The sequence below is a fragment of the Lactuca saligna genome, chromosome 1, assembly GCF_052625555.1.
Source record: "Lactuca saligna cultivar CGN05327 chromosome 1, ASM5262555v1, whole genome shotgun sequence".
NCBI lineage: Eukaryota > Viridiplantae > Streptophyta > Magnoliopsida > Asterales > Asteraceae > Lactuca > Lactuca saligna.
In genome coordinates this window covers 186228349-186253072 of record NC_136417.1, presented here as the reverse complement: position 1 = coordinate 186253072, position 24724 = coordinate 186228349, and the positions used below count along the sequence as shown (strand labels likewise).

The following is a 24724-nucleotide window of genomic DNA, read 5'->3' as shown; positions in this document are numbered from 1 at the left end:
AGTGTCTTTTCCTTTCATTGTAATGTTACTAATTATTTTTCAATAGTGAAACCCGAGCAGTATTTTGTTCATTAGTTTATATGGTATCAAATCCATATTCGGTTTGTCATTTATTATTTGGTTTGGTTTGATTTGTTTGGATTGTTCGTGTAATGTCCCAAATATACCGAGTAAAAAATTCATTTTTAAATAAATCAAAACCATTTATATATTATCACAGAGACGATTAGAATAAAAGTATTCTCAAAACATCAGAGTAATTTGTAAACATTCACTGTGAAATAAATCTCCAGGAGGTGCAGTGCGATCAAGCCGGACCTTTCCTTTTGAAACCAAAAGTACTTGAAAACATTTTAAACGTAAATTGTAAGCACAAAGCTTAGAGAATTCTCCAAAATACAACATATCATACATACATCAGGCCCCGTGTCATAACTGGGAAAATTAGGTTAAGATGTGAATTCTTAAACAATATAATCTCCTTGTATAAGCCTAAAAAAAAAAAACTCGATCCAATAAGCCAACTCCAATCATCTTTGGGCCTTAGCCCAAAAATCCTCTAACCCAAAACCTTTATTGGACAAATAATCTATTGTTGGGCCCAAATGGGCCAATAACCCCTCTTTTGGGCTTTAAGGGCTGAAAAACCTTATTTTAGCATTAATGGGCCAAAATTTGTCATTGGATCTTCTATTTGGGCCAACCTTGGGCCGAGACCCCTCTTGGGCCGATTAAGGTTTGAGTTATAAAAAAAAGGAAAAGAATTGTGGTTAATGCTAATGACACCTCCATATTATACATCATATATCAATGTATTTACACACCATACATCTAGGCACACTTGAATTAACCAACATGCATTATACACTAACTTTTCTCCCTCTCCTCCCTAAATTCGGCCAAACCACCACCATTACCTCTTCACTTTTCATTTCCAAAATCAAACTCTTAGTTTATTCTCTCTCAAAAAGTCAAGAAACTCTCTCCCTTCCTTCTTCAAAAATCACGAGTTAATAGTGTTTCAAGAAGTTCTCTTCAAGCCTTCATAACTTGAACACCAAAACAACACAAATCTCACCAAGAACTCAAGCTAGGTTCAAATATCCTTCTTCTTCTTCATCTTCACTCAAAAACCCCCAAAGTGAGTTCATACCCACCTTGTTTTCGGTTTTATAATGTTTTTGGGGGGAGAATACAAGTGTTTTTGTGTTAGATCTATGTATATATGCATGTTTATGTGTTTAACTTTTAGATCTTTACTTGAAAATGAAGTTTATCACTTGGATCTTCATAAAAACCTTGAGAAAAGTATGTGTCATCACATATAATACATGTAAACTACTAGATCTGGGATTTATCCACTTAAAATAGCAAAAATAAGTGTTGTGAACAAACTTAGATAAGTTAAACTCAAAAATTAGCCTTTGATAGAAAAGTTTTAGTCTAATCTCGAACTGTTTTGACCTCCTTAATGGTAATATTTTTCTAAACTTTTTTACTTGCTAATATTTCAGGTTATTACCTTTAAAATGAATACTTTCACATTTTCATACGATTTTCTACTATTTTTGGCGAATTTTACAAAACTGCCTATCAGATTTGAAATAATTTCGGACCAACCTGTGAAGGTGAGCAATTTCACACTTGTTAGAGGCCAATAAAAATTATGAACAAAGTAGACAAAATTTCCAAACATTCAGAATTTACGGATCAAAATTTCGACTTACGATGATTTTTCTACAAATTTTCCAACAACTAGGTCAGAAAAGCCAAAAACCAGAAAAATGTGTATTTCACAAAAATCAAGTCAAAAATGACATTTTTGATAAAAATGGGTTTAAAATGTTATTTTTACCACAAACTCAAAAACACAAGTTTTGAAAAAAAAAAATGAGGACTAAAGTGTTATTTTTACTATAATTGGGCCTTAATTGAAAATTTTGTGGTTTATTGGGCCAATAACGTCATTTTTACAGAAAGTGGACTTTTATATCAATTTTGTAAGTAATAGAGCTAAAATAAACAAAACAATAATAAACGGGTTAAAAACGATATTCTTATCCTTATTGGGCCTGGAAATAATATATATGTTTAGTGGGCCTTAGTGTCCTTTTACATGTATATTGGGCTCATGATGGACATCCATATCCTTATTGGGCCTGCAAATAATATACACGTTTAGCGGGTCTTAGTGTCCTTTTACATGTATATTGGGCTCAGGATAGACATTCATATTCCTTTTGAGCCTGGAAATGATAGACATGTATAGTGGGCCTTAGTGGTCCACTTACATGTTTATTGGGCCTACGAATGAGTTTTATATGTATTCTTCTTTCTTTTCCGTGTAAATGTTCGATTAAGGATCTAGTGAGACTTGTCGGTTGGCACCTTTTAGTGTACAATCGTAGCATGTAGTTATAACCAGAGTTTCCTGGAGGGAAAGTGGGAGTTTGTGTATAGATCTATATTGTGGTGACACCCCACACCTCAGCAGTTCGCTACAGTTAGACTAGGCCAGTCTAGGGTGACAAAAACCTAATCCTATTCCGTCGGTGTCCCAAAGACGCAAAGACAGGCGAAATTGTCATTATTTAGTATGGTTATAACGACTCACTTAGAGGAATTAACGTTATAAGATTTACGGGAAACCATCCTATGTTCTTTTTGGATTTACGGGAAACCATTCTATTTTATTTTTGGATAAAATGGGAATCTTTCTTCTTGATAAAACGGTAATCTATATGCACTGGTAATCAACCACGGGGGTTGAGATTCCAGCATCATCTATCGCAGACAACATTGGGTTGTCTGGAAATCATTCTCTTTCTATTTGTAACCATTAACACACATGCATCAATATAAGATCGGACATAAATATTTCAAACAATTTCTTTTTAGAAATTATCGGATTTTTGAAAACACTTTGAAAACGATTCTAAACAAGTACAAAAACCATTTTTATTCAAAACTGCTTATGAACTCACCAACTTTTTAGTTTACGCTTTTCAAAACGACTTGTATTCTCAGGAATTCCAGTAGCAGGTAATACGTTCGACTATAAGATCAAGTGGTGCGACTTCAAGAAATTTTACTTTCTTACTTTTGTGTAACTGATGAACAAATTCAATATGTAAACTATGTAAGTGTGTATCTTCAATGTATGATGCTTGGTTGCTATGTTTCATTCATATTCAATTGTGATGATACTATACACGAAGTCGTCCGCCCCCGGACGTTTCCGCCGTCCAGGTTCGGGGGTGTGATAGGTTGGTTTCAGAGCATTGATTATAGTGAACTAGTATATCTAACCATACAAGATATATAACTATAAATACAATGGGACTAAAAACAATCTGACTAAAAGTATACCTTAAAAATATAAGTATCTTCTAAAAGTATACATACTTGATGGAACCATATCATAATAAGAACAAAACAAAAGTATTTAGATGTTGAACACTACAGTCAAACCTGGGCAGTTATGTAATCATATCTGGAATAAAATAGAGCCTGATCAACTGTATTTATTCGAGATATGACCAACATGTATTTGGGAATGATGGTGGTGTTGCAATAAGTCTAAAACTTACAAACCCTACATGCAAAGGAGCATTAGAGCCAAACATAAGGTTTAAAGTACTATAGGAGTATTTTATGATACTAAACAATAACAAAAAGTCTAAAAACGTATCGATTTCGTACATCAGGAAGTCCTAGGATCAAACATGTAATACTATAGTAGCATTTTAGAATACCATATGACCTCCATACTTAAATCTTCTACATGTATCTCATACATCCACTCTCGTGAAGGCAACATGACTGAGCTTCACCCCGAAGACCCCTACTACCCTATGATGATAGCCAACGAATGGACCGAGGGAGAACCAGAGGAAGTGCAAAGGGAGAACCCAGAATTAGGTCCTAAAGAATACCAAGAGAGGAACCCCGAGGGAAAGGATTTTGATGAGGACTCGGACATGGATGAAGGCGCTAGAGAAATCCTTTACGATCCTTACCGCCTCAAAAGCAATACCGAACCAACACGCAGAACAGGAAGACCTTACCAATCATCTCCGCCCCTTAGAAGAGGAAGTGACCACCCTAAGTTAATAACTCATTGAAGCTGAGGCTAGGGCAGCCGTAGCATATTAGAGAGCGAAAAAGGCCACTCGTGAAATGAGCGAAATGGTTGGACACCTTTATGCTATTTAGGCATATGAGAGTCATCACACTAAGTCCTAGGTCTACCATGTAATTAGTCACAACTAGTAGTAGTAAATCAAGAGAGGTACACCTTACGAGAACTCATGTAACCTGAGCCAACTTAAGGATCTGATATTTATAATCTATTAGGGTAACTTAAAATTTTTACAATACTTATTTCAACATACTACCATTAATACATCATAGGGATGTAGGTCGAAATAACGAGAATCATACAACAAAACATGTGATTCATATGCATACATTCATAAGTTTATATCTATAATCATAGATGAGATACGACAAGAAATAACCATAGTTACTCATGAACCTGTTCCTTATCATGCAACAGAATCATGTCTTCCCATGGAAACAACCAGCTAGCCAGCGAAACACCAGTTCTGCAGATGGACCCCGCAACCTTCCAAGTTGTTGTAACAGCTGTCGTGACAGCCATCATGGCACAACTCAACGCCAACAATCCAAATGGAAATGGAAATGGTGTCAATAACTCCAACAGTGGTATCAACCAAGGAAACCAACGAGGGGAAACTTACTCAGACACCCCAAACTCCAAACCTAAGGTCATGAAGAGAAAGTGGGGGAACAAGAAAGGAAGTGGATCGATTCAAGGGCCTACAAAAAGACAACAAGTTGTAGCAGTCCCTAACCCCACTAACCCCTTACCCCAGCACCGAGAAAACCGTATCTTGGAGACCTTTCACTCTGCAGCAATTGCCGCTACCATCATCATGGAGTCTGCCGGGAATTGCATTACAATAGGTGCAACAAGAAGGCGCACACCTCCTGCTACTGTAGGGCCCCGGCCCCATGCGTCACTCCAAACCTCAACCCAGAAGCAAGTCCAGTATGCCACGCAAGCGATGAGACGGGACACTTCAAGAGGAATTGTCCAACAGAGAAGAATGACGGAGGACCAGGAGGAGTTTAACAACGGGACATGATGAAGCAACAAGGAACCCTACTGGAATTACTGGTACGTTTCAAAACAACAAATATTAAGCATCACATTTTCACAAAAAAAATTCCAATTAAAAATCATAATCATAAAGTACCCCCTCATCCGAACTAATCATATCCTTCGTAGAAAAACTGAAGATCCTTGCGAAAGTTATGATAACTTAGTGTAAACGTAAGGCCATGTGTAATTACAAACTTAGAGTTCATGGACCCGCCTTGATTCTTGTTCCTTATCTGACTGTGGATTTAGGGCATAATCACTCAGTCTACAACCTTTTCAATCTTGAATTACATACGACTAAGCTACATCGAAACATCATAGAGAGGTCTAACATAAATCAGACTATGAAATCACATCGTTTATATCAAGGCACTTGTATTGCTAGGGCACCCAAAAATTCATACCGAGACAACCACAGTAGTAATACCAAGAACAAAATGGGTAACATTGCAAACGTGTACATAGAACACACTATCATTTCAAACAATTATCCCTTTCAGACCAATCCAACACCTATTACAATAAGAAGCCCAAAGGTGTCAATTGACATGGGATGACTTGATCCTCACCATATGAAATTGATGTGCCAACGAGGCTTTTCTCCTTAGCCAATCGATTAACAAAACCCCTACAACTTGTAACGACAATACTCAAATTATCTTGGGCATCTAGTGATGGGTTTTGTACAAACAATCCTATGTGTGCATGCAACCCTAGATTCGGATCTATGTTTTCACTATTAGATATGCAACATTATGAACACATAAAGAAACATTAATATGGCTTACTATTTTCGAAATTCACCAAGAAGGTTAGATTACATACCTCTTGTTGTTATATTGCAATAACAACTTAAATCTTCAAACCCTAAGTCTTGAAAGCAAGCACCACAAGTGTAGTGCCACTAATGGCTCACAGACACCACAAACAATTAGAGAGGATATAGAGAGAGAAGAAGGAGGTAGAAATCAGCCCTATGATCTCTTAGAATCAAGTGTACGAATTCATGAGGCCTAGGGGTCTTTATATAGGGTTAAGATTAGGGTTTCAGTCCTTATCCTTATCTAGTTGCTTGCCCACTAAGTAACAATAAGATAAGCTCTAAAAGCCCTTATCTTTAGACGATTTCAAGGACCCTTATCCTCTTGATTTCATCCAACCCATATGTAAGGTAAACCTTACCCTACTTTGTAACTATCACATTATTACAATTCAGCCCCTCTAGTTTAATTAATTACACTTGATCACAAAATTAATTCCAAATTAATTATTGACCAATATTAATTAAACAAATATGATTTACCCTTTAATATATTATTCTTAATAACATATTAATAAATCATAATAACCTCTCTCTCTGTTATTTCTCCAGTCAAGTTGCTTTGGTGAAGGCAACCCAAAAGGACCATGTATAATCGGGTCAAGTACTTACCAAGTATGGTTGCGGACTTAGACACTAATCCAACAGTCTCCCACTTGGATAAGTCTAGTAACCACTAATGTAAGTACAACTCGATTAGAAATCGTAGCTCTCAAAGACACTGTTAAACTCTGATCTTATCAGTAACCTGTCCTTCAGATAAGGGATCATATATTCCTCCATTCTGGATATCGTATATGTAACATCCCGAAATAGCAAGAGTGAGTTGAAGGGCTAAAAGTGTAATTTTGGAAAGAGTGACTCGGCGAGTCCATGGATGGACTCGGCGAGTAGAGTCGCGACTTGGTCGCGTGTTAAATAGCCGACTCGGCGAGTCAATAAGATGGACTCGGCGAGTAGGCGCTGAGTGGAGAAAACCCTAATTCTCGGGGTTGAGCCCTATATAAAGAGCATTATGATTCCACCCCAGCCTCTTTATCACCCCCTTGAGTCCATGAAACCCTAAAATCGTGGAGAAGCACCATTGTTGAGTGGATTGGAGCTTGGAGAAGTAATTGCTGAAGAAAGTTTGGAAAATTGAAGGTGTGGAGCAAGGGGCTTTGCTTGGATTCGAGTTCCTTGCAGATTGGGGCGTTCCTTTGAGGTAATATCTCGTTCTTAGGCTGTTGTTCTCTTGTCTCTTCATTTTGGGGTTTGAGGGAAGCTTATCTTGGGTGATATTGGAATCTAGAGGTTAGATTTGAGGTTGCTACCTCAGATCTGGAATGGAGGAGAGTTGGAATGCAGGAAAGTCCCTATGTTGAGTGTTGAATGAAGCTATCTTGTCCCAAACCTTAGCCCTAATGTGCAAAATGCATAGATCTCTTTGGATTCACGTAAAGATTGCCACTTTACGTGATGGATAAGTTGTAGGAGGCTAGATCTATGTTTTGGATCAATTGCATGATCTGGAACGCTTCTGTTTGGATGCAGACCGGTGGTACTCGGCAAGTCACATGGGTGGACTCGACGAGTTGCTTGAAGATAAGTTGGAACTCGACGAGTTGGATGATCAACTCGGCGAGTAGATTGAAGATAGCCTTAGACTCGGTGAGTCTGTTCTTGGACTCGGTGAGTCTTGTCGAAGAGTCCAAATATTTTCTGGTAAGTCGAGAACCGGCGAGTCAAGGGATGACTCGGTGAGTTATGTGCGAGTGGACTCAGAGTTGTTGGACTCGGCGAGTCTTGGGGTGACTCGGCGAGTTAGGTCGCCGGTTGAGTGAAGTTTTGAGTATGGGAACTCGGCGAGTCATAGGGTTGACTCGGCGAGTAGGGTCAATCAGGGGTTGACTTTGACCTAGTATTTGACCAAGGGTAGACTAGTCGTTTCCAGGGGTATTTTGGTAATTGTTGATTATGGTTTTGAGTTCAGTGCATTGGTGGCTATCCAGTGGTGGAGATCGTATCAGGGATCGGAGCAGCTTGGGTTATCTGTTCCGTCGGCAGTTCGAGGTGAGTTATCCTCACTATATCTATCGGGTTTAAGGCACCAAGGCCGACCCTTTTATCGGATGGAAATCCGGGTAACTGTCTGTTGTATGATATTGCGGGATATAGGCCGGAAGCCGTTACGTTATGGGCTGGAAGGCATTACATGTTGTGGGCCGGAAGGCAATGCGATGTGGACCGGAAGGTCATGGCCTGGAAAGGCGTACGTGCATAATTATTATGTTGGCTGAGTCGTAGGGTGATGTTATGCTAGTGATCGGCTAGGCTGGTATCTTGGTTAGGGTAATAATATGTTATGTGATCTGTTGATCGAGTTGCTAACTATGAACTGTTATATGATTATATGTTATGTGCATGGTTGTCTGGTCTGGAGTGTAACCCGGTATGCATGGTTGTTCTATGTTCTGCTATGATATGTATGCTTTTTATGTTGCGGGCCGGAAGGCGATATGTTAGGGGCCGGAAGGCAATGTGTTATGGGCCGGAAGGCATTACGCTATGGGCCGGAAGGCGATATGTTTTGGACCGGAAGGTTGTGGCCTGGAAGGGCGTATATGTGGTTGGTATTTTGGGGTATCTCACTAAGCTTTCGGGCTTACAGTTGTGGTTTTTATGTTTTCAGGTTCTCAGGAGTCTATGGCAAGGCAAAGGCATGATCGTACCATTCCTCGCGTTGGTGTTTTATGAAATGGACCTAGGAAATACTCTGTTAAATAATGTATTGAAAACCCTTTTTGTAACAACGTTATTAAAATAGATTGTTTTTGAAAAGTTTTAATTGTTTTGAAATTTTGGTCGTTACAAGTTGATATCAGAGCCTTAGTTTGAGTGAATTGAAGGAACACTCGTGTGACTCCAGTCTCAAATCGAGGAAGGTTTTAAAAGAGAAATTAAAATGGTTTTAAAATTAAGTAAAAGGAGGACGCGGAGGTACGATCAGCCGGAGCCAGTAAGTAACCCCAAATTACCATTCATGACATTTGTTTTATTGAGCTTTGGTAGAACAGCATGCTAGAGTTAGGCTAGGAATCTTCAGGAATTCATGTTAATGTTGCCTGATTGTGATGCCTGTAGCCTAGGGTTCCTTATGGGAGATTCTCAGTGTTCCTCTAGTGGTGAGGGTTGAGCGTTGTTATGCATGTTTCTCTAGGGTGTTGTGGTAGTACTTCATACAAATATGGGTAGGTGTGGAAGGTAGTATGGGCCCGTACTACTGAAAGCACAGGACCCATACGCGTATCAGGGAAACCATGACCTCTAGGGTTGGGTAGAGAGTTGGTTCCCGGGATAGTGGGAAGAGTCTGAGGTTTTCTAGTATGTTGTCAGTACGGAGATTTCGAGGCATGCTGGAAGAGGATCCGGGTCAGGATCGGGTACAGGAGGAGGAGTTGCGGACGGGTCAGTACCGCCTGAGGTTATCGGTCAGATGAGTATGCACGAGTTGGATGCGAGGATTCGTGAGAGCCTGCATGATGAGGTTGAGGCATTGTTCCGGGCCGAGCTGCCGGAACTGTTTGGGTCGATCAAGACCGCCATGGTGGGGTATTTTGATGAGTGTTATGCGGCTCTCACGGAGACGGCTGCCGCAGCGGCTACAGTGGCTGTAGCAGCGGCAGGGGGAGGAGCTGATAGGGATTTTCAGTATCGGGACTTCGATAATACGGAGCCTCCCACCTTCGATGGGGTTCAGAACCCAATTGTTTCTATAAGATGGTTATTGAACGTGGAGGGGTGTTTCTTCATGTGTTCATGCCCTGCTGATCTGAGGGTGAGGTGTGCTCTGAACCTGTTGAGGCTCGGGGCGAAGGATTGGTGGAAATTGACCACGGGGTCATACTCGGATGCGCAGAGGGTTGCGGTTTCATGGGATCAGTTCAGAGAGATGATCAGCGCTCGCTATGCTCCGCAAGTTGAGAGGGAAAGATTGGCTCAAGAGTTCCTTGAGCTGAAGCAGGATTCGGAGTCGGTGACTGAGATCACCAGGATGTTCACTGAAAGGGCGATGTTTTGCCCTGAGTTCGCTTTGGAGCAGGCTCAGGTGTCCCGATATCTGAGTATGCTCAAGGGGGATATCAGACAGTTTGTGTCTGCGCAGGGGTGCGAGACATTGTTGGAGTTGCAGGAGGCCACTAGGCGGCGTGAGTTAGAGATTGAGTTGCAGTTGCGTGAGCTGAGGCAGGCTCCGGTGCAGTCGCGGCCGGCGCCGAAACGGTCCAAGACCGTTGATGTTAAGTGGGGGATCTGAGCAGCCACACTTGTGGGAAGTGTGGGAGGAGTCACACCGGAGTTTGCAGGTTCGGTGGTGCATGCCGCAAGTGCGGAAAGGAGGGGCTCTATGCGAGGGATTGTCGGCGGTCAGCATCGGTTCGGGATTTGAGGATTTGCTATCATTGTCGTCGGGTTGGACATATGGGGGCCAACTGTCCACAGTTTTCCGCGGGACCGGTGCAGGCTCCAGCACCGGCCACCTTGAGGATTTCAGGAGAAGGTCAGGGTGGAGCGGAGCCCCCAAGGGCTCAGGGTCGTGCTTATTAGCTTGCGGCAGAGGAGGTCAGAGCAGTGTTGGATGCTGCTGCAGGTATGTTTCTTTCTTGATGTCATGTTATCTTGCGATTATTATGGTGTATTGTTGTGCTGGTATCTTTGTGTGGTTTTCGATGCGGTATTCGTCGTTTTGCGGGTTGAGGTTTTGGTTATGGATTTCTGTTTCGGGTTTTCGTCTTGGTATCCGTTGTTCCTTGAGGGTTTGGCATGGTTATGGATTCGTGTTTCGGGTTTTCGTCTTGGTATCCATTGTTCCCTGGGGGTTTGGTATGGTTATAGTTTGGTGTTTTGTGCTTTCGTTGGTTATCATTCGTGAGGGTTATTAGTGGAGATGCGACATTGGGTTGAAGGTCGGGTAGCATCGGCTTCCCGAAGAGTGGTTAGATACAGTTTGAGTTTCTTTCGAGCGGGCTAATCAGTGTTGATGTGAATCTCGTTAAGGTTGTTTATGCTTGTGGGAAGCAGTCCGCATGTAAGTGTTTTCTTGGTGCAGGGTTGTTTTGGAAGGTCGGTGATGGCAACCGGTGGTTGTTAATCAGTGCTATAAGTGGGGGAGAATTGGAGAACACTCTGGGAGATCGATGAGTATTTGAGGGTGCTTAGCTGTTGGGATTCAGCAGTGTTCTGTCAGCCCAGAGTATAGGCTGATAGGAGCGAGTGTCGGGCATGCAGGGTGGGATTCAGACCTAGGGCATTTGGTTGTGGAGGCCTGGGAGCAGGCCGGGATCGAGTATGTTTGATGGAACTAGAGTTCGAAACCCCTAGAGGGCTAGAACGGTATGCATGGGAGGATTTTCGGGGGTGATAGCCCGGAATGATGAATGCTAGTTGAACGATCCAGAATGGGATGAAAGCCTGGTAAGACGGTCCAGTCATGCTGAAGACTCTGCAGGTATTGTTGGATCAGTTTGAGGATATGGATTGGGTATGTCGCAGTGTGTTTGCATTAGAAGGTCTGGCCCCGGGTAGTGATCTTGATGAGTTGAGAAAGTGCATGGGCTTGAGAGTCCCTGCGATGAGAGTCAGAGTATGTGTGTTGGATGGATAGCGGATACGCTATGAAAGGGTGGTGTAGCGTTGAGCGAGCACCGCGGCACGTGTCAGAGTGATAATGTGGTCGAGTGGTTTCCTTGGTAAAGGAAGAGAGAGTGAGGTGTAACTCCGAGAGGGAGTGCAAGTTCACGGAAGGGAAAGCGGTAGAGCAGAGTTATGATTTGAGTGATTTGAGTATGGTTTTTGAGCAGCATGTTTGCGGCAGTGGAATAGAAGCTCATCCGGTTTGGGATGTCTGCTGAGGCCGCGGAGGGAATTCCGCAAGTGTAGAGCCAAGAGGTTCGGAAGGGATGTAGGGAGAGAGTCTTGGACTCTCAGTGTGATTCTGATCAGAGTATTGGGTATGTATTAGTGGTTTATCCTGGGGATGTTTGAGGATAATATCAGTGTATCAGGTTTACCCAACCTGAGGGTGTTAGAACTAGTTCAGCATGTGTATGCGGTTGCAAGGGGAGAACTCGTGAGAGTTGCTCTGAGATTGAGAATGGGTCTCTCAGTTGTCCCGGAATGGATAGAGGGGGATTTGGATCGGGAATCATATGGTTCATGGTTTTCTAGCCCTTATGGGTCGAGTGATTGTTGAAGATTTGGGGCAGTGATGCACCTTGGGTAATTTTCGGTTATTGAGTGTGATTATCAGAGGGTACAGTCGGTGCCCGGTTCGAGACGGTGGTCAGGACACCGTAAGGGAAGGGAAAGTGTGTTCGAGTTTCGACGGGTATGCCTTGTGGGACCTGGTCCGGTTAAGGCCAGGTGGCGCGTTGTGGGAATATCTTTGGAGTTGTATTGTTGTAGGCTTCGAGGGCGAAGCCTAATTTAAGTGGGGAAGAATTGTAACATCCCGAAATAGCAAGAGTGAGTTGAAGGGCTAAAAGTGTAATTTGGGAAAGAGTGACTCGGCGAGTCCATGGATGGACTCGGCGAGTAGAGTCGCGACTTGGTCACGTGTTAAATAGCCGACTCGGCGAGTCAATGAGATGGACTCGGCGAGTAGGCGCTGAGTGGAGAAAACCCTAATTCTCGGGGTTGAGCCCTATATAAAGAGCATTATGATTCCACTCCAGCCTCTTTATCACCCCCTTGAGTCCATGAAACCCTAAAATCGTGGAGAAGCACCATTGTTGAGTGGATTGGAGCTTGGAGAAGTAATTGTTGAAGAAAGTTTGGAAAATTGAAGGTGTGGAGCAAGGGGCTTTGCTTGGATTCGAGTTCCTTGCAGATTGGGGCGTTCCTTTGAGGTAATATCTCGTTCTTAGGCTGTTGTTCTCTTGTCTCTTCATTTTGGGGTTTGAGGGAAGCTTATCTTGGGTGATATTGGAATCTAGAGGTTAGATCTGAGGTTGCTACCTCAGATCTGGAATAGAGGAGAGTTGGAATGCAGGAAAGTCCCCGTGTTGAGTGTTGAATGAAGCTATCTTGTCCCAAACCTTAGCCCTAATGTGCAAAATGCATAGATCTCTTTGGATTCACGTAAAGATTGCCACTTTACGTGATGGATAAGTTGTAGGAGGCTAGATCTATGTTTTGGATCAATTGCATGGTCTGGAACGCTTCTGTTTGGATGCAGACCGGTGGTACTCGGCGAGTCACATGGGTGGACTTGACGAGTTGCTTGAAGATAAGTTGGAACTCGACGAGTTAGATGATCAACTCGGCGAGTAGATTGAAGATAGCCTTAGACTCGGCGAGTCTGTTCTTGGACTCGGCGAGTCTTGTCGAAGAGTCCAAATATTTTCTGGTTGAGTCGAGAACCGGCGAGTCAAGGGATGACTCAGTGAGTTATGTGCGAGTGGACTTAGAGTTGTTGGACTCGGCGAGTCTTGGGGTGACTCGGTGAGTTAGGTCGCGGGTTGAATGAAGTTTTGAGTATGGGAACTCGGCGAGTCATAGGGTTGACTCGGCGAGTAGGGTCAGTCAGGGGTTGACTTTGACCTAGTATTTGACCAAGGGTTGACTAGTGGTTTCCAGGGGTATTTTGGTAATTGTTGATTATGGTTTTGAGTTCAGTGCATTGGTGGCTGTCCAGTGGTGGAGATCGTATCACGGATCGGAGCAGCTTGGGTTATCTGTTCCGTCGGCAGTTCGAGGTGAGTTATCTTCACTATATCTATCGGGTTTAAGGCACCAAGGCCGACCCTTTTATCGGATGGAAATCCGGGTAACTGTCTGTTGTATGATATTGAGGGATATGGGCCGGAAGGCGTTACGTTATGGGCCGGAAGGCATTACATGTTGTGGGCCGGAAGGCAATGCGATGTGGACCGGAAGGTCATGGCCTGGAAAGGCGTACGTGCGTAATTATTATGTTGGCTGAGTCGTAGGGTGATGTTATGCTAGTGATCGGCTAGGCTGGTATCTTGGTTAGGGTAATGATATGTTATGTGATTTGTTGATCGAGTTGCTAACTGTGAACTGTTATATGATTATATGTGATGTGCATGGTTGTCTGGTCTGGAGTGTAACCCGGTATGCATGGTTGTTATATGTTCTGTCATGATATGTATGTTTTTTATGTTGCGGGCCGGAAGGCGATATGTTAGGGGCCGGAAGGCATTACGCTATGGGCCGGAAGGCGATATGTTTTAGACCGGAAGGTTATGGCCTGGAAGGGCGTATATGTGGTTGGTATTTTGGGGTATCTCACTAAGCTTTCGGGCTTACAGTTGTGGTTTTTATGTTTTTAGGTTCTCAGGAGTCTGTGGCAAGGCAAAGGCGTGATCGTACCGTTCCTCGCGTTGGTGTTTTATGAAATGGACATGGGAAATACTCTGTTAAATAATGTATTGAAAACCCTTTTTGTAACAACATTATTAAAATAGATTGTTTTTGAAACATTTTAATTGTTTTGAAATTTTGGTCGTTACAGTATAGACATGAGACATGGATTGAAATCATTCTCTCAGTCTATGTGTTGTTTTCCGATTTCCGATTTACGACAACTGACTAATTGAACAAATCAAATTAGCCCTAGCCCGACCGAGCATTTACGTTTGTCATCACTAAATCATCGATGACTGACTTCTCGTGTTAGTGATTGTTAGGATGAAAAAAGACAGCGGCTTGTATGGAGAATGGAGGTTGATGTTGGTGCTACAATGGAGCAAATAGTTCCTCTGCAGTCAGTCAGTTCATCCTGGATACAAGGCAAGATACTTGGTCGTGGGGGTTAGATACATCTAGATGCTTTTCAAGTAATTCTACTAGACAAGTTCTTGATGCAGTTACCCTCCTGTGGCGGAAATTACTTCACATTGGAATACATCTTTAACTATAAAGATAAATATTTTTATTTGGCGATTGTGTTTAAACAGGTTGTCATTTAGGTCCTCTTTGGATTTGAGAGAGGTTAAGCTTCCTTTAGTTCTTTGTCCTTGTTGTGTAGAGGTTCCAGGCGATTCATTTATTTTTACAATGTGAGGTAGCGACACAACTTTAGAGTCGGGTTGCTAGATGGATTGATTTAGTGATTCCTTCTTTTTCATTTACTGTAGGAAGTGTTTCTTTGGGTTAACAACACTACAAACATGCTCGTCGTGTGTTGGTTGACATGATGATTTGCACTTTGATTTGGGTCTTATGGACTTACCGGAATGAGCTGGGTTTTGGAGATTCCAAACCAAAGAAGGAAATTTTGTTTGATTTCATTGTTTCTTTTTCTTTTAATTGGTTCTCGAAAAGGAATAAGAAGGGTTGCAAAAACTTGAATTAGAGGATGCAAAACCCTATAATGTAATTTTCTCTTGTTGTTTTCTAGTTGCTTGGTAGTTCCTTAATACAATTTAGCCGTTTTTATAATCTATATATTAAATGGGTGTTTGGCAAAGCTTATTTGAAAAGATCTATTGACTTTTTGATTTATAACTTATTTGGTGAAATAAGGAATTTTTAATAAGGAGTAGGTTACTTATCACTTTTTGACTTATTAGAGGTTACCAACAGCTAATAGTTGTTTTTTACCCAAACACTTTTTTTGACTTCTACCAGTATCAAACCAATAATAAGTCAAAAAGCTCATCTTTTAAGCTTTGCCAAACACCCTCTAAGACTCCCGCCTATTATTCGTGTCACCGAATTAACGAATGTATTTGATTGCAATCAACAATAATGCAATCAACAATAATACTTGTTCAACTTGGCTAAACAAATTGTATACATGGTAAAAGCATACTTATCAACATAACAAATGGTACAAATAACAAGATTTTTGGCATTGATCACCATACCAAAACATTTATTGCAGCATATAGCATATAAATAAATATGTAATAAACACTAACTATGTTCTTTTGTTTCTCTTTGCTTTTTAAAGATATAATATATATGTTTTGTAAAGTCTAAAGCAGACGAGGTAGATGACAGGAATACCTAATTGTCCGATGAGCATCAAGAGCATTTAGTAAAGCAACATCAACTCTCTCCCCTCTAAGATATATAGAATCATACAAGTGATGCGTGAAATTGGATAGATCTTCCTCATCATCATCATCCCAGATCAACGTCCCTCGACCTCCTGCTACACCCGGAGTGGGTGTCTCTCTCTCCATGGTCATGTCTTCCCATTCACTCCCTGGGCTCATGGGCCCCACTGTCATCACATCTTCATCTTCTAGGTCCTCCACCCCGATCTCAAATTTAACTCTCTCTAGTTCAGTTAAGTTGAAAGATCCATGGAATGATGTTAAGTGTGTTTGTGTTTCTTCTGGCTGTATTGAAGGGCAAATAACGGCTTTCGCACCCGAGTCTAGAAATGCCTTTATTAGAGCCGTCGTTGGCCCATATAGGCCCGTGTATATTATAATTCTATCTCTCCAACCACCAACCTACAATAAAAAACCAAAACAAAACTACATTTTGTTATTCTAAGTAATTAAAATACATTTTTACAAGAAAAATAACCCAAAAAAGGCCAAAGTATAAATAAAGTAAGTCAGAATTGGAGTAAAACACACCCACCATCCAACGAACATCTGGTGGAGCCAAGTGCATAGAAGGAACAGTCCTACGAAACATGTAAGCTCCAAATTCTTGACCTTCTTCATTAACCTTCATATATATATCCACACAAATCGACATCATTATATTACAAGTTTCGGGAAGGGAATTCATGTCTTTTTTTTTGGACACATGAGACCGAGTTTCCAATGCATGTCAAACACAGTAGAAGGTGTTTTGTTTTGTGATGTTTTATGGGGTAAGGAATAAAAGAGACCTGAGTTTGGCGGCCTATGTATTGATGGACAACAACCCCGATCTGGAAGTAGGGCCTACAGGCAACCAAATCAGCAACGCAAGAGATGTTTGAAATGTCTGACATGTAACGCCTACGCCCCCCTTTCAACATCGACTGAAAACTATATTTCACTTTTTCCAGAAACTTCTCTGCCAGCTCACCCGGTTCAGCAACCACAAATACATCATTTTTCCAACTGCCCACAACATACACTATATATCTTTACTTATCTTATATCTCACTTAATTATTAACTGCCTAAAATTTTCTCTATACTGTATTGCTCATGTTAAAACAATTTAGCAATTTAAAAAAAAAAAAAATTGCTAAAAGGGTCAAACAAGTTAAAACTCACACATGGCGAGTGTTTACATTTTACAAACTAACCTCCTACTAAAGTTTACTTTAATAAAAAAATAATTAATTATTTTAATTTTTCAATAATGGCTTTTGTTGTTGCGTTACAAATATTTATTATTTACTAGATACAAAAACACAAAATAGACAAACAAGCCATTTTGACTGTTTTCTCAATCCACTCATATACAACGTTGTTGGGAAAGAGGTGAAACACATTTTTCTTTCTTTGGATAGTGTTTTTTATTTTCAAAAAAAAAAAAAAAAAAAAAATATCTAAAGAAAGAAAAATGCTCTCTTGTTTTTTTTTTCAGTACATATGCAACCCTATTTCACTGTAGGACCAAAATACTGTAATAAGACCTGTTACCTCATAATGCTACACACACACACCGATTGAATGCTTATTTATGCAACAAGATTTTACCTTTTTTTTTTTTACCAATTTATGCAACCAGACATGAATTATATACAACAACTTCAACCGGTTAACAAGTTAGCATGCAGCCAAATATTTGCATCTTAATTTTGGTGATAAATTGAAACACTTTTTTTTCACAAATTGGGTAAAAAAATAAAATCGAAACCTGGTTGCATAAATGAGTATTGAATCTATATTGGTTAATGAAGGAAGAAAGAATGAAAGAACCTTAAAATGGAGCCATTTGAATCATTTTGAAGAGCCAAGTGAACAACTCCAACCTGTGGTGAATTCTGTAACTTGTCATGTAGGTATCGAATCGGCTCTGAGAGCTTTCTTAGTGTTGTTGGTGATTCTAAGGGGGGTAGTGGATCACAACTTTTATCTGTAAAGTTTCCATCAAGACCTAAGTGGGGCCCGGGCCCAGTATCAGAACCAAAGAGACGTGAGCTTGATGGGAAGCTTGCAGTGAACAATGGTGATGATGTAGGTGGAGAGGGAGATGATGATGATGATGACGATGATGATGATGTCACATCCATGAGAAATATTTTTATTCCATTTCCTGAACAAAATGTCTCGAGTGATTGAATATGGCTGCTTAAGTTTTTTCGAGAATCAGGGGAATTTGAAGCCTTCACTAGTAGCACGTAGCGTCTCCAACCTAAACAAGGTCCATTTTCACCTGAAAATATTATATGCAAATCCAACCTTAAACATCATTCATCAGAGTTCTTACAAATAGAAAATGTAATGTAATTTATTATTATTATTATTGTATACAACAGTTAATGGGAAAAAGAAAAAAAACAAGATTTCATGCAGCAATCCAATTGTACCTATATTTAGGCGCCTTGGCTTGAGGAACTGAGGAGAGTTTAGAACGTCAGGGATTTTCCCATCCTTATAATTCTGCAACAATTTTTCACACACTTGTTTAAAAGCTGAAGAGTTGTTCTCAATATAATCATTAGTAGCTGCTTCCAATTTAAGCCATATGGTAGGATCAGTCTCATCCAACTCCATATCACAACGTTCATCCACTGTAAAACACACCACAAACACCAGTCTACTTTTATGGATTTCTTTATATATATATACATAAAGAAGAATTTAAAATGGAATAGATAATTAGAGAAAAGGTTATTGGACCTGGATTGAATCGAAAATACTGAATATCAGGAATCATGGTGAGCAATGTGCCTAACATATGTTCGATCCTCTCAACTGAACATGCACTTTCAACCAACACTTGGCCAGTATCCAAATAACGCCACCCACCTTTTCGAAGCTTGAAAAAAAAAGATGAATAAATATTTATTTATGTAAAGTATTGAAATTTGGTGTATTAATAATTACCTTAGTTGGAACAGAACAACAACCAACTGAAACTAAGGTGTCAATTTTTGCATCTGGCCATAACAGTTGTGCTTCTCGTATTGCAAAAATAGTAGGGTTGTTTGCAACAATCGCACCATCTTGCCACCGGAATATACCTAAAAATAATCACTTATTTATTTTTAAGTCCAAACTTTTTACAAATTAATTTCTTCCATTCCCAAAGTGAGTGTGTCATGTCATCATCTCATGAAATACTATTTAAGTTTAAACAACATTTATTGAAACACACAGACAGACATCACTTAATAGGAGGTGTTAGTGATACTCATACCATCAGTGTAATCATCGAGATAATATGGAGCTGCAGATGATGCTCTAATAGCTTGCCATAAATGATGTCTACAGCTTCCCATATAAGCACCACGTTTGTATCCAATTTGAGCACCATTAGTTGATGTTACAGACCCCCCACTCGTTGCTGCTAAATTTTCTGCAATTGTCAAAGGAGCTTCTAGTGTCCCTGCAGGATACTTCACTTCCAATGTACAAATATTAATCACCAAAGAGTCAAAAATAGCAACCTACTTTCACTTATTTGTGTAATAATAAACAGATTAAAGAAAGTGTGTTGCTATTTCTTTCATTAATACTAAAAAAAGAAACATAGTGAAAACCTGATAGTTGCGGAATATAAATGGCTGAGAAGGCGACACGCTGACTAAAGTCGATATTACAATAACTTTGGGAATGTTTTTCACTGCTGAGTCTATTAAGAGATCTCCATCCTCTTCTGCACATATCTCTTTCAATAATCTCTCAAATTCATCAGCGCTGTGCTGGACACAGATATGAAACCAGACAGCTTTAGCAAATAATCATTAATCGGGAAATTTTGTATACGAAAGTAGAAAGGGAGAATTCTGCATACTTTAGATCCATGTACAACAACTCTAAAATTTTGTGATGAACTTTTGTAAAGCTGGTCAAACTTCTCTCTCCATGTTGCTGCTTCGTTATCCCTTGGAACAGGTTCCGCAAAAACAAGTTTTCCTGTAGATTTGTAGAGAAATAAATTGGACAAGTGTGTCAGCATCGTCGAATGCATAAGGCTCCTTCTGTTTGTAGAGAAATAAATTGTACTGCATTTGGCATGCATTAGACTACGACTGATACTCATGTCCATCGAAAAAAAAAAATTGCAATTTTTTATACCACCCCAAAAATGTGGAAAAGTGATTCTCTCTCGATCTTTGGTCTTTGTAAAAGACGAAAATGCCATCTCCATCATCATTGAAAATATCCCTAGAAAGTCTGTCTAGTCTTATCCCATGTAACAAACGCAGCCTTATGGCTGCGTTTGTTGATCGAGATTGGATTAGACTGGACAGGCTTTCTAGGGATATTTTCAATGATGATGGAGATGGCATTTTCGTCTTTTGCACAGACCAGAGATCGAGGGAGAATCCCTTTTCCACATTTTTGGGGTGGTTTAAAAAATTGCAATTTTTTTTTTCAATGGACATGAGTATCAGTCCTAGTCTAATGCATGTCAAATGCAATACAACTAACAGTTGATTCATGTCATGAGGCCATAGCCGACCTAGATTTTTGTATATGTCTTCACATTTTTCCAAGGACATGAGTTTAATTCCAAGAGCAACAGCAAGCATGCCACCGGTTGAAGTGCCACATATAAGGTCAAACATCTCATGTATCTGCTTCCCTGTTCCCTTCTCAATTTCCTTAAGAATTTGAACAGTTGCAAGACCTTTCATCCCACCTCCATCCATTGTAAGTATACGCAGTCCTTGCTTTGGTACCTGTCTTCCTTTGATACAACGCCGCAGACTCTCATTCTCCCCTATATAATAATAATAATAATACACTATTTAATATAACCATAAATCAAATTATATATTCATAGAAAATCACTAAGCAAAACCAACCGAGAATCGCAAGAACACGAGCTGCAGCTTTCCTCACACGTAACTCAAATGCAACTGTAAGCCGTAAAAGAAGATCCCTCAAACTTTCAGAAGCAACAAGCATCAACCGGTTCTCTAAACAGAAGGCTAAGTTCCCAATAGCTAGTAAAGACGCCCTTTGTACCTAATTAATAAACTCATTCACCACTTTTACTTCATCCACACGAAAGAAAAAGAAAAAGAAAAAAAAAAAGTGTTCACCTCAGGATCTTTATGTGCGCATAAGATTTTTAACGATCTCACCACATCCTTGTTCATCATCTTTTGGGCGACTGTATCAGAGACAAACCCTAATTTTGCCACAACTTGCAAAACGGATTTCAGCTCTTGAGGGCCCGCAGAATTCAGAACTCTTTGAATAGGTTGCATGATGTCACATTTCATCAACTGAAGTGATACAGATACATCCGAGGCAAGAGAGGTAAGTGCAGAACACGCTTGTTCAACCTATACATATAACACAGAGTACTACATATATATATGACACAACTAATTACAAGGAAAAAAAAATATATGATAAAATGGCAACTGAACTAACCACATGATGGTTTTCGCTACTTATCATGCTGATGAGCTGGCGAACTGCATTTTCATCTTTACCAATAACCACACGGTTTCCTTCATCCTGCATCATCTTTGCAAGGGCTGATGCAAGCAAAGAATGGTGGCATGAAGAATAACGGAATATAAGTGCAAAAAAGGCACTCAGCTTGTGTCGCGAAGAAAAGTATGAACTATTCTCCATCTGCATTCCATCTTAATACACGTTAGACACTGACACTGACTCTGACACTGACAAAATGATAGCACCAAAGAAAAGCATGTCATCATCCAAATATATTATTACCTCTATCTGCACATTGACTGATCTCAGATGGTCATCTGCAACTATACGGATGTTTGCAAGAGAAAGGTGACGAAGTTGGTGCAAAGGCAAAATTTGGGGAAGAAATTCAAGAGGATTACCAAATAGCCTGAGAACACGTAATTCTGCCATGGCCCTGCATAAATAAAAAGGTCAAAAAAATATTTATCATTTTTTCTAAATAATATGCTACAAAATTTATTTATAATCGAGTCACCTGAAATCAAAAAGAGGACAAACGAGTTTATTGTGTTCAAGTGATAACTCCACCAGTCCAATGCACCTCCTGAGTTCAACTGTTTGTGGTTCAAACAAAAAAGGCACATGTCACAAGCTGTAAATCGGTCCTATACACCTACATAAATTGGATATAACTTCTCAGGCAAATAGGAAAATCAATATTTTATATATGTATATATGTATATATGTATATATGTATATATGTATATATGCTATATGTTATATGTATACACACACACATACAAGTGTACCTGGTACTGAAACTAACATGTTGTAGTCAACAGTGAGTACTTTAAGGCTTTTCATGTCACCAACTTCTGGGGGTAAATTTGACAGCTTGTTGTTATCTAGATATAGCTTCTCAAGAAGTGGCAGTTTAGTCAACTCTACTGGAAGTGTCTGAAAATATAAATGAGGGCAAATTTGTAAAAAGTTTGAAGCCTTCTTTCACAAAGTTTATTTATGAATTCGTTATTTGCATATTAAGTCAAAACGAAACACCCATATATAGCTTACTGGATTAGGTCATGTCTCCATTAAGTTCATTAAGTATAAGAAATAATACCTTGATCGATTTTTAATAACACTATGGCCTACAACATCTTTACACTAAATAATACATGTATAACAAAACGTTATTGACTTTGCTAATATAGAAATACACCCTTTTGCCATGTAAAAGCTTTTCACTAATAATATTTTCTATTGTATCCACACGGGTTAAATGGAAAAATAGAAACGTGGTTTTGTTGATTTGTTTATTGTAGCATCTTAGTTTTATTTCTTCAACATTGTGCTTTGAACATTTATCCAAGTATATTAAGGTCATCCACTACAAAAAATGAACAATTTTCATTGGTGCAATTTGGTAGATTTTTTCAAAGTATAATGTCGTAATAAACATTGAATGTATAATGCTACAACTCGGTAGATATCTCACACTACAATGTCTTAATAAGAAAAAAAACTGAAAGTATAATGTTGTAGTAGAAAGAAATGAAAGTATGATGTTATAATACACAAATAAATGAAAGTGCATTACATGAAGGTGTAAATGAACTGAATCCTAATAATCAGATAATCATTTATAAAATAAGACCAAATATGCATTTAATTAGTATTCTTGGTAATCCAACAAACATTCAACTAATCGGAAACAAAAATCAATAGGAACTTGAATATAAAAATTTGTCAAAAGTAGATTTGGTAAAAAAAAAACTGTGTCAAAAAAGAGGTAGATTTGGAGATTATTTGAAACTAGTTCTTGGATCTTAATGGGTGAAGAAGATGATGACAAAAAAATGACTTGGTGTATGTGAAAAAATAAAAAATCAATTAAATAGGACAAACTGAAAAGTAAAGTTGTTGCTTTATCATCTAATAGAAATTCATGTAAGCAAAATGTTGTCACCTAGATGCCATCTACTCATTTGAATATTTGACTTGTTCAAGTCAGACGCTTTTTGAAGTTGTAAGAAAAAGAAGATACAGGAATATTAAGTCAAATAATTTGAGAAATAAATTTTGAAGGAGCAAGAAAAAGCTTACAGACAAACCGCAACTGCAGAGGCTGACGACAGTAACATTCGTCCAATGATCAGCAATAAATCTCACCCCTACCACAACAGCTTGACCCGTACCCGTACCCATACCCGACCCAGAGGCGGCTGCAAAATCTGATTGCATCAACTTAGTAAGGACGCCCATTCCATCATACTGTTGGCCGGACCCTCCGACCCGTGACATGGCAACCGCCCTAAGTGGATCTCTCTGCTTCACAACCTTCATACCCACACGCACCAAATCCCCACCGGAATCATCACATGCTGTCTCCGACAACGTGATCACCACCGTATCTTGCGGCAAAGGCAAAGCTACCATTACCTGAGACTGAAGCCTCAATGCAACCTGACCATCGTCATCGGCGGCATTCCAATCGAGATCGATTCGAAACCCTAACTCTTGGTCGTTACAAATGTGGTTGTCTTTTTCCGACGATAAACTCGACGAAGGCGGTGTTGATGATGAAGGTGAACGGTTTTGATCATCTATTGTTTCCTCTATACCGTAATGTAATGATAGATGAAACACATCAGATGGCCTCTTCCAACCTAATCCCCACGACATTGTATATCAACACAAAATTTCCCTCATGCAGAGACGATCATCGATCGAAATTTGGATCTTTTAACAACATTTCGTGCTTTTGGACAGATCGATTGAAGAATTGTAGGGCTTAACCGAAGCATTTACAATGGTATATGATTATTTTCAAGGATCGTGATTCAAAGCCAAGGATGATATGATACGAAACCGCCATTCCAGTAAAGTTGATCATCTACTTCGTCTTGTAATTTCCGGAGAGTTTATTGGTTCTTTGAACTATTTTAAAAATAGTCCTTTCACTATCTCTAAAACTACACCTTCTACCTAAATCCCTCCCACTAATAAGAATGTCATATTAAAAAAAATGGAAAATGACTTAAGGGTCCTAATATTTCGACTTTACCCTTTCAGTCCTTGAAGTTCTTTTCGTGCCTTTTAAGGGAACAAATTTGTTTTTGTTGGGTTGATTTGGTCACTTTGAACAAAATGAAGGGGTGACACAATTACCCCTTTTCCACATAGACCT

At 39.8% G+C, this 24724-nt stretch overlaps 1 protein-coding gene across 1 annotated transcript; it reads right to left on the bottom strand.

Moving 5' to 3' along the window:
* Positions 1–15877: 15877 nt before the first annotated feature.
* LOC145001688 (phospholipase A I-like) lies at positions 15878–24404 on the bottom strand. Its single transcript, XM_078961038.1, has 18 exons — positions 23641–24404; positions 22344–22491; positions 22070–22148; positions 21835–21988; positions 21526–21732; positions 21189–21434; positions 20949–21111; positions 20603–20863; positions 19931–20052; positions 19677–19838; positions 19334–19532; positions 19021–19157; positions 18814–18952; positions 18501–18704; positions 17890–18346; positions 16864–17080; positions 16608–16697; positions 15878–16474 (listed from the first exon to the last, which is right to left on the bottom strand). Exons 1-18 carry the CDS (start codon positions 24217–24219, stop codon positions 15989–15991), a joined length of 4050 nt encoding a protein of 1349 aa, XP_078817164.1. The 5' UTR covers positions 24220–24404; the 3' UTR covers positions 15878–15988.
* Between the last annotated feature and the right edge of the window lie 320 nt (positions 24405–24724).

Bases quoted from the DNA above. Each gene is read 5' to 3' on its own strand.
- LOC145001688 (XM_078961038.1), bottom strand. From the start codon at position 24,219: ATGTCGTGGGGATTAGGTTGGAAGAGGCCATCTGATGTGTTTCATCTA. The intron at 19,839-19,930 runs GTATGCAGAATT...ATCTGTGTCCAG, and splicing joins TTGTTGTACATGGATCTAAA to CACAGCGCTGATGAATTTGA. The intron at 18,347-18,500 runs GTACAATTGGAT...TAATATTTTCAG, and splicing joins GCCAAGGCGCCTAAATATAG to GTGAAAATGGACCTTGTTTA.